Genomic DNA, 9808 nt, shown 5'->3' with positions numbered 1-9808 from the left:
ATGATTCTATTATTTTTGTTTTAACGACTTAAACATTTCATTTGTGCCGTCTTGATCGGTTTCTTTTTATCAGTTATTTGATGTATTATGTAACAAAAAACACCATAGTTTGATTATATTGTCTTCGATATGTACTTTCTTTTGGAACATAACATTTTTGTAAAGGAAACATATCATCGAAAGAACTTACGCGCCCCGCCGCTTTGCGTGGGTACACAGCTAGTATATATATATATATATATATATATATATATATATATATATATATATATGTTTTTCATATTTTTATATTTCCGTATCTCTGTCGTATTCGTATCTTGGATTTTTGAGTTTTGCCATTTCTCATTTCCGTTTCCGTACCCGTTTCCCGTTGCCGTATTTGTTTCCGTGCAACTTAGCTTGAAACAAAGCATGTAACAATATTGGTATCAACTCTTTTGTGAAAATATTTTATTTTTTTCAACTTTTCAATTGATTACATTAATTGTTAACAAGAATCTTGTGTAAAAAAGTGGCAGCAACATGAAAGTGGAAACAACGATTGTAAGGTCACAATGTATGATAACTTCATTAAAAAGTACATAAATGGGGAATTAGGAGCCTGTATATACACACGTGATTGGATTCAAGAGTCAGGGGCAATTTGGTCAATTCTTTTCTGTTTTTATATTTAAGGCCATCCAAGTGCTCAATTTTCTAAATCATTACTTTATTCAAAAAAGTTAGTTGGTGTTTGATTCAAGTATGTTTGGTTTAGGACAATTAAAATAAAAAAAAAATTGGAATGATTCTCAAAAGTATATGTAGTACCAAAACACAATTAAGCAATTACTAAAGAAAGCTAATATACACAACATTTTGCAAATTTTTAACTTAGAAAGTTAGAGAAAAACCTGAGTGCAGTTGACTATTTGACAACAGATCTTCTCTAGTTTTTTGGCAATCTCAAAAGCTGAAAAAACATATGCATTCTCCACCATACCGTATTTCTTCATAGCCTACACAACCAAAAGGAAGAGTAAGTATCATACAATATGGCACAACCAAAATTTTGTATCACTGTTTAAATATTACCTATAAATTATAGTTCCGAAAAATGAGATGGATTTCCACTTTTGCCCCTGCACATTGACATAAGTACGAAATACATAGCACATACTGATTTTCTTCTTCTTTACATTTTTACTTGTAACTTTTTGCATCATGTGATGTAAAGAAAACCAAAAATTACATTTTCATACATTGATAAGTTTCCATCAAAGTGTCAGATGATCAATTCTTAACATGTTCTTTTATTTTATGAGTTGATCTCTCAAGTAAAGTTCAATGCATTACTAAAATAAATATTCATAAGCCAAAAAATTCAAGCAATGTACAAAGGATATCATATTATCAAAACAAAGCACATTCTATTATCAGTTTATCACCTCCAATCTACACAAGAAATCACCAAACTTTGTTCTATAAGAATGCATAAAAACAAGTACAAAATCTTACTTCATGAGGCAAGATTCCATTTTTTAAACCTGTTGACAAGCGACTCGATAGATTTTTGTATCCTGAAGCTTTCCATTTGTTCTACAGCTTGTGATGCTTGATGCAAGCTTTCAATCCCACGACCCAAACTAGCAATTGAAGGAGCTGAAGGAAGAGATTCAACAGCACATTCAATTCCATCACCATATACAAGCAAACTTGAACATGTAGCCACACTGCATCCAAATGTAGCCCATGGAAGCACACCAATAGGGCGAACTCGTCTTTTTCTCATAATCTCATAGAAAGCTGTTCTCATTGCTGAAAGACTTGTCTTTTCAGCAGATGCTATCACACTGTGAACCACAGTTCTTATCTTCTCAGCAGAAGCAGCTGCTTTCATGGAAGATGTAGTGTTTACTCCAGAATTGAAGAAACTAGGAGCAATAACTTTTGAAGGACCAAGAATCTTGCTGATTGAAATGGAAACAAGTTTTTGGGTCTGTGTCATTATGAGTTTTAGAGATGCGGGAACTTTAAAGGTGACAACTTTTATAAAAGTTGATGCTGGGACAACTTTAGAAAGAGATGAAGCTCCTAACACTGCTGTTGCCCCTGCTCCCACTGCTACTACTGGTTTGTTTGTTAATCTTCTTTTTTTGTCATGATTTGTTGTTTCTCCATCTTTTGTTGACTCTGCAACAAGCTCTTCAATGGTGTCCTCGATTTCTTGAGGGACTTCTGTGTTCCAATGTTTTCTTAAACCGGATAATGTGCTGGCATCCAAGATTGCCACTATGGAGTTGAAATTCTTTGTTTGACTACGAAGTGCATTTGCAAGAAGAGCGTGTGATTTTTCTTCATCTGGGAGAGTGGAAAAATCTGTTTTGGGTGTTTGATGGTTTCCTGTTTTGTTTATTGGCATTCTACCAGCATTGTTTAGAGCAATTCTTAAGCCCTCAACTGCAATGCGAAATGTGTATACTTCTGAGAGGAGTTTGGTGTCAATGCCCTCACCTTTGCTTACATCATGAAGCATCTTTTGTGCATAAGCTAGAGAGCGTCCAATTGAGGGTATTTCAAGAAATATGTTGTGTAAATCTTGAAGTAAGGGGTATACAGAACGAGCATACTGTGGGGCCTCGTAATCGTCCTTTGGCTGAATGTTTATAGGACTTGTATTTTGATTAGGGTTTAATTGAAGTAAATGAGAGGATAATAACTTCAATGTTTGGGAACGAATGTGATCATCTGAAATGAGATATTTACTTGAACTTGATGGAATGATGGAGCCCATTCTATGTGGCATCAAATTACTAGGCTGTAAACCAAAACCTTGAAAATTATTACCTGATTCGACTTCACTTGAGGAATTGTTGTTATCCCTTTCCAATTGCACAAAAGGAGACTCAAGCAGCAGAAATGAAGAACCGACTTCTTCAGCTATTCTCTTTGCAGTTGAAAAATGGCCATTGAAGCCAACACCAAAGATCTCCTTCAAGACCAAATTCCCAGCCACATTTTCATATGTATCTTTACCAATCTTATGAAGAAAACACCTCTTAAGTACTTCCAATGAAGAAGTGGGAATCGGATGTTCATTATCACCATCACTTAACAACTGAACATCCTCAAAGTCAATCTCGTTCACTTGAGCCACAACTGCTCCTGGCTTAACACATCTAACAAGGCGTTCAACATCTATGGCTGATCTTTCAGATAGATTCTGAACACAGAGTATATATATCACTGCCTCTGATTCTGGTTCCCGAATCGCAAACACAAACCGTTTTGTCTCATCGGGTAACTTCAATCCCTTCACTAACCGATCAGATAACCGCAAATCATCGTTTCTGAACGTTGCAAACGGCCATAAACTTTGAACGTAATACAAAACGGCCGTGGCCATCATCCGACATAAGAGATATATAAAATCATGCCCTTCGATTTCGATTAGCCTGTTTTTTCATCACTCCTCTATGCGTTACACAAGTCGAATCAAATTCCACAAAGCCAATCAGTAATTACCGAAAGGGGATTTGAAAAGATCACATAAAGAGCGCATATGAACACAGACAATCATACAAAGAGAGCGTATACGAACAGAAATGCGAAAACATTAACGAATTCACAGAGGAAGTTAGCACCTGATGCGTATCGATCGGGAAACAGAAGTTAGGGTTTATGACTTTTATGAGCGGAAGTAATGTTCATGGAAAAACACCAGAAACAACCATTTTGCTTCATCAAGACAAAGGAAAAAGATAATTACTAAAAAATAACAAATAGGATTATTATGCGTCATGAATATAAATATATTATTTTTATAGTAAATTTCTCAGAATTTGGTTCTTGATAGAAAATTCAAATTCAAATATTTTTATTTTGTGTTAGGTGCATGGTTGTCAAAATCGCGATCCTGATCGTAGGATCGTACGATCCTACGATCTTAAGTATAAAAAACGATCCGGATCGTAAATGGATCGTATTTGGGGTAGGATTGCAGGTAGGATCGTAAGATCGTAAGTAGGATCGTAGGATCGAGATCCGATCCGATCCTACCTTTTCTTGATTTTTTTTTTTTTTTTTTGCAAATAATTTTTTTTACCACTTTATGTCTTTTACCCTTTACCAATTTACCGTTAATCGTTTTGTGTTGTGACTTATGACTAATATTTTAAAGTTTTTATAACTTTTAAACGAAAAATTGAATGTTTGAAATATTTTTCATGATTAAAAAATTATAAATTAAAATTATATTTTATTTTGTGGGATCTTAGGATCCCGATCCCGATTTTGCAAACTCAAAAACGATCTTACGTAGGATCCCGATTTTGACAACCTTGATTAGGTGGATTACATAAAATATCCAAAGGTTTTTTATTTTTTTGTTCGAATTTAAACTTTTAATTTTTTTTCAAAAACTTCTTTTCTATTTGGCAAATTGTGTGGGTTTTTGTTTTAAGTTTAAACTTAGGTGGTATTGTACTATTGTATGATTTTTGATGATTATGATAGATGATGAAATTGTATTTTATGAAAGTACATGTTACAAATATATTAGGTTAATCACGTGCATGTTAACGCGATGAAATGACTTTGTATAATCCACACACTTACAAGGTTTTTTCGAAGGACTTTGCATATTTCTAGGCTTGTTTAATCTTCCATGTGCCTACGCACGTTTTTTACAAATTTGTTAACTTAACTTTTTTACATATTCATTTTCATGCATGTAGAGTTGTAAAAACGTCTAAAAATCCTCTTCTGTATATTCATTTTCACAAACCAAAAGTGCACTCTTATATATAACAAACCTAATTCTACTGTAAATAATATCTTGCATATTCTACATACACAAATTTTCGTTAGCATCGCACAGGGTGCTACCTCTGGTAATTTAACATATTAGAAATTCATAAAGAAGTTTATGTTTGTAAACTTTAGATAAGAAAAGTTAACTCTAAATAAGATACATCTGTTTTAATCTTGTTCTCAATCAAAAACTTGTTGTAGAAACGATGATTTGTTCATAACAAAAGCCAAAGCCAAAACCAACATTAAGTTCATATATGTTGATAAAACAAAACTGAAAAACGAATTTGAGGAGATTACAAGTATTAATAATGCTCTTGAAGCCAATATTACAAGGAATAAAACACAGCAAAAATTCTCCTAGATTTACACTTGCACACAACCAAAAAAGTGGTGAATTTGAATGTTGGATGAGTGGTCTTTCTCTAAGGTAAAGGTAAAAACATTACACAAATAAAAATTCCCGATTTTTGTATCTTCTTAACATGTTGTTTGTATACAAATGATATTAAAGTTCTATCTAAACTTGAGTATACTTTTTCAACCATATCCACAATCATCATCATCATTGTAAAGTATCCTTTTCTTTTTTCCTTCTTCTTCACCTGGGTCCCACAAAACACTTCAAAGAAGAAACCTGCATGATGTCAAAATAACGAGTCAAAATGTTTTTTCCTTGTATTTTATAACTAACTAATTAATACAAAATCTATATTTTATTCAGAAACTTACTTTGTTGGCAATTCAAGTAGGAAGGAGAGGCCTTCTTTCATCAGCTTCTACATGATGAGTAGCCTGAAAAGTAGAAAGAAACACAAAATGTCTTATTGCCTACAATATAATAAGGATTAAAAAAATATATAAAAAAAAAAAAAAAAATCATTGTACCTCTTCGTTAGCCCCTGCTGCGATATTTACGAAAGCGTCCCTATGATTGCTTTGAACTGGCTCCAACTCCAATACTCCATTTTCATCCTCCTTAACTTTTGCAAGAGGCGAAAAGAACTGGAGAAAAAAAAAGCCAAGGGTAAAAATGACATTACAAGTTATATATGTAATGTAATTATTAGTGGACAAAAACTGTTGAATCCATATACCTGATGCATTGAGATGAAAACAATGGAAATTCCAAGCATAAAATTTATAGTAAGAGTGTGACCAAATAAAGCTGCAGATGCAAAGCCAGTGAAGATTGTAGCAACTGTTGATGAATACTTTTTCAAAATTGTGTCTGCATGTCATAAACAAGAGATATTAAAATATAACTTTAAAAATATAAATTTTAACATGGTTTTAATGATCTTACCAGCATATTTGAAGAAAAAAGAGGATAAAATTCCTTGAGCTGCATTGTTCACAATTAAAAGCATGGTAGCTTTTGAATGTCCTTGTAAAATATCAAAGCTTTCAGGACCTGAAAAACATAATCCCATGGAAATAAGGGTTTTCTGTGAATGATTAACATAATTAAAAAAAAAAAGTAAAAGGGTAAAATGGTCAAGGGAGTAAGTACCTTTAATAATGACAGTTCCAAGGATGCCTAGGAAGTTGAAAATGGCACCATATCCGTATAAAAACAAATTCTGAAAATTTATAGTAAAAGGGTAAAATGGTCAGAAGAGAAAAAAAGATTGATTCTTGTAGTGTTTTAGTTTTGATGGAATATTAAAAATTTAAAATCACCTGCATGTAGATGCTAGTGTCGTATTGACTCTTGAGTGCATATTCATTGAAGACTGAAGCCATAGATGGAACAGTTACCTTGTATATTGAAGTCATTGAGAGTTAGTTTACTATATTCATTTGATTTAATAAACTCTATTATTGAGAAATAAAATTTATTATAAGAAAAAAAAAAGCAACTTACAAAGATAAATGTATAGACATATGCACCCATTGCAACTGGAAGACCCATTGCAGTAGAGCCCTCAGGTAAAGAACGCATTTGATTTATGCTGATTCCAATAAGCAACAAAGCAAGAGCCTCCCACTGAAACAAATATAAAAACCAAATGGGATATACATTTTTAAATTAAATAAGGTTAAATGTCATATTTATGCAACAACATTTTATATTTTTTATGCAACAAACTTGTTTTTAGATGAAAAGACCAAAATATGCAACCAAATTTTATTCCATAAATGTGTATTTATGCAACATTGTTTCATATTTTTACCAGTTTATGATCAAAAAACACAAAGAACAAATAATTTTGGAACCTTATAACAAACCTGAATTATTGAAAATTTACGCTTCATCACCATTTTTAAGAGAACTGCAATTACCAAGACCTGTAAATTTCAGATGATATTAGGGTTCAACAAAAAATATGTCTTTCATTTTCTGAATAAGATATTAAGAACAATGAGACATATAAATTACCTTCAAATTGCTTAGCATCTTTACAGTTGCAGGATTAAAATAAAGCTGCACAAAATTTATCAAGGTCAGATAACACTATAACTTAATTAAAATCATGAGATTCTTAGAAAAGATTGTGTCGTTCGATATAAATTTTATAAATAAAAATATTTACACCATGCAAATCAATTGTAAATATTTACACCACAAGAAATTATAAAATATAAATCATAAATACCTGCATGGTGAACTTTAGGTAGTTATTAATAGCATAGAGGAATGCTGGAACAGCAAGAAGCACATTGTTGCGAGCTGCCTGCAGAAAAACCATGGCAGACATGAAGATATGAGCTTTGTTGCTGCTTTATCAAAAATGAACTTATTCTATAGGTTATAAGATATAGTATATATTTTTAACTTTTGAGCAATCTATAGCTAGCATAAAGTAGAACTTGGAATCATTAAGGATACAATGAGTACTTTGTGCAGCATATGTTGTTGGAAGAAGCCTAACCATGGCATAATATGTTGACTCAAAACTGAAAATTTGGCAACATTACCTGTACAAAGCTGGATACAGAAAGAAGTGGCTTCTCTCCAATCTTCTGATTTCTAGCCTGAAAAATAACAAAGAATTTAGCAATTTGTAAGGAATACTTTTAGCAGTGAATAAAGTGATACACTAAGTTTAGAACTTAAAAATTAATTAAGATTAACATGCAAATAGATGAAAGATAAGCTTAGGTCACACAAAAGTTCTCCAGAACATAAAGCAGAAGACAGATATAATAAAAATAAGAAGAGCATACCTGAATTAGAAGCATGACAAGTGCAAAGACAACCTTTGCAACTTCTGTCAGAAAGTTAACACTGATGGGGCTAAAATTGAACTTCCCATCAACCTTGGACATGTACACCAAAATCGGCTGTAAAAGATGATGAATTTAGTGAGCTATTGATAACTTATGTAACATGGAAACACTACACAACTAACTATACCTAAATATTATCCAGTCAATGATGCATGGAGTTTAAAGAGTTGTTTATGTTATGTGAAAGATATGTACTCTAAATAAGACATAAATCGAGAGCTCATAAAAGATGCCAAAAGTTTCTCTTAGAAAACTACCATGCATGAACAAAATGCCTACACAACATACAGAAAATGACAAATCTGAGTCCTATAATCTTGGGATATCACTGTGAAAGGAAAGTACTTTGGTCGTTTTTGTTACCATGGTGAAATTGCCTCGGGAATCTATGTTCCACTGTTAGGAATTAGGGAATAATCTAAATAAGATATAAATCCAAAGTTTACAAAAGGTGCCACAAGTTTCTCTTAAAGAAAACTACAGTATATGAACAAAAAACATATGTAATCTCTCTAGCCTTGTGAGGGATATCAGTATATCACTGCTAAAGAAATTACCTGTAAGCCAACTAACATGCAGTCACCAACAACCAAGAGAACATTGAGTGCACGATGCTTTTTTGAAAGCTTGCTTCGATGTCGATCATAAGCTCGTGAGACTGTCTTTGCGGATGGATTCACCAACTTAGAATGACAGACACTGCATTCTATCATGCCTTGTTTCATCATCCAAAGCCTCCCTCACTCACTTTCTCCTTCCTCCAAATGTCAGGACTAACATGGAAAATCAAAGACCAACACAAATCAGCATTCATCACCCAGCTATAAACAGCATTAATAAATAATCCAGAAGACAAATTCATGATTAGATACAGTAAATCGCATGCCATGTAACTGTTTGAACATCCCAAAACATTTCAATTATCACGGCATGATTAAGAAACTCCAATAACAACTTTCACAAGGTAAATAAAGTCTATATTAAGCCTCAATTGAATCAGATCTTTGCTTATCAAGATAATCCATTTCATAAAACTATGTGCATAACAAAAACAAATATGAATTGTGCTTCGTCGAGCTCAGATCTTGTCACTTCCATATCAAAATCGAGCTTCTTCCCATGATGAATCAAGTGCAAGTAAACGACAAGATTAAGACTGACCTGAATTATATGATCTGAGAAAACAAGATATTATAGATTAGGCTTAGATCTGATGGTGTCGCCACCGGAATTCAACTGGCAGCGGTTGAATCAATGCAATGAGGTGCGAAATAAACCCTAGAAGATGCGAGATGTTACAGAATTGAGTTCCCGCGATTCTGTTGATGCGAAGAATATGCTGAGAAATGGAATGGAGAGTTTGTTGTACAAATCGAATCGATCTGAATTGAATTATTTTGCTTTAGAATTACACCACCGTGGTTGACGCTTTGCTGTGATCTGTGGAAAGCTCACCGACATTTGCTCATTAAATGATAAAATTTGACGGTACGAGTCAAATCATTGTCTTGCTTCTTATTTACATGGATTTTGGATGTATAATAATAGGACAATTATTTATTTGTAAATTTTCATTATTTAAAAGAAACAGTAAACTGGGGAATGGTTCCCTGGTACGTTATTATTTTCTTTTTTATTATGATCTAAACTATAAAAAAATTTAGCACTCTATTTTTATAGAACGGCTAACACATACGATTCACTATCATACTTCTAAAAATGCAATATGAGGTTTTGAAGATGAAGGTCGTAGGAATTTGATTGACACAAGTGGCTTTGGAAC

At 32.9% G+C, this 9808-nt stretch overlaps 2 protein-coding genes across 2 annotated transcripts; both read right to left on the bottom strand.

Annotated features, from left to right (window-relative positions):
- Window positions 1–1317: 1317 nt before the first annotated feature.
- LOC145122031 (uncharacterized) lies at window positions 1318–3734 on the bottom strand. Its single transcript, XM_079057709.1, has one exon. The coding sequence runs from the start codon at window positions 3386–3388 to the stop codon at window positions 1499–1501; it is 1890 nt and encodes a 629-aa protein (XP_078913835.1). The 5' UTR covers window positions 3389–3734; the 3' UTR covers window positions 1318–1498.
- Window positions 3735–5066: 1332 nt separating this feature from the next.
- On the bottom strand, window positions 5067–9536 carry LOC145122032 (CMP-sialic acid transporter 3-like). Its single transcript, XM_079057710.1, has 15 exons — window positions 9187–9536; window positions 8583–8798; window positions 7963–8079; window positions 7714–7770; window positions 7392–7469; window positions 7175–7219; window positions 7024–7083; window positions 6659–6781; window positions 6475–6552; window positions 6305–6374; window positions 6098–6205; window positions 5889–6022; window positions 5680–5796; window positions 5524–5586; window positions 5067–5428 (listed from the first exon to the last, which is right to left on the bottom strand). The coding sequence occupies exons 2-14, from the start codon at window positions 8751–8753 to the stop codon at window positions 5536–5538; spliced, it is 1209 nt and encodes a 402-aa protein (XP_078913836.1). The 5' UTR covers window positions 8754–8798; window positions 9187–9536; the 3' UTR covers window positions 5067–5428; window positions 5524–5535.
- Between the last annotated feature and the right edge of the window lie 272 nt (window positions 9537–9808).

This window comes from Lactuca virosa, chromosome 6 (genome assembly GCF_052849685.1).
Source record: "Lactuca virosa cultivar CGN04683 chromosome 6, Lactuca_virosa_CGN04683_v6, whole genome shotgun sequence".
Classification (NCBI taxonomy): Eukaryota; Viridiplantae; Streptophyta; class Magnoliopsida; order Asterales; family Asteraceae; genus Lactuca; species Lactuca virosa.
Note: the sequence above shows the minus strand (reverse complement) of the source record. Positions and strands in the feature narration are given on the sequence as shown.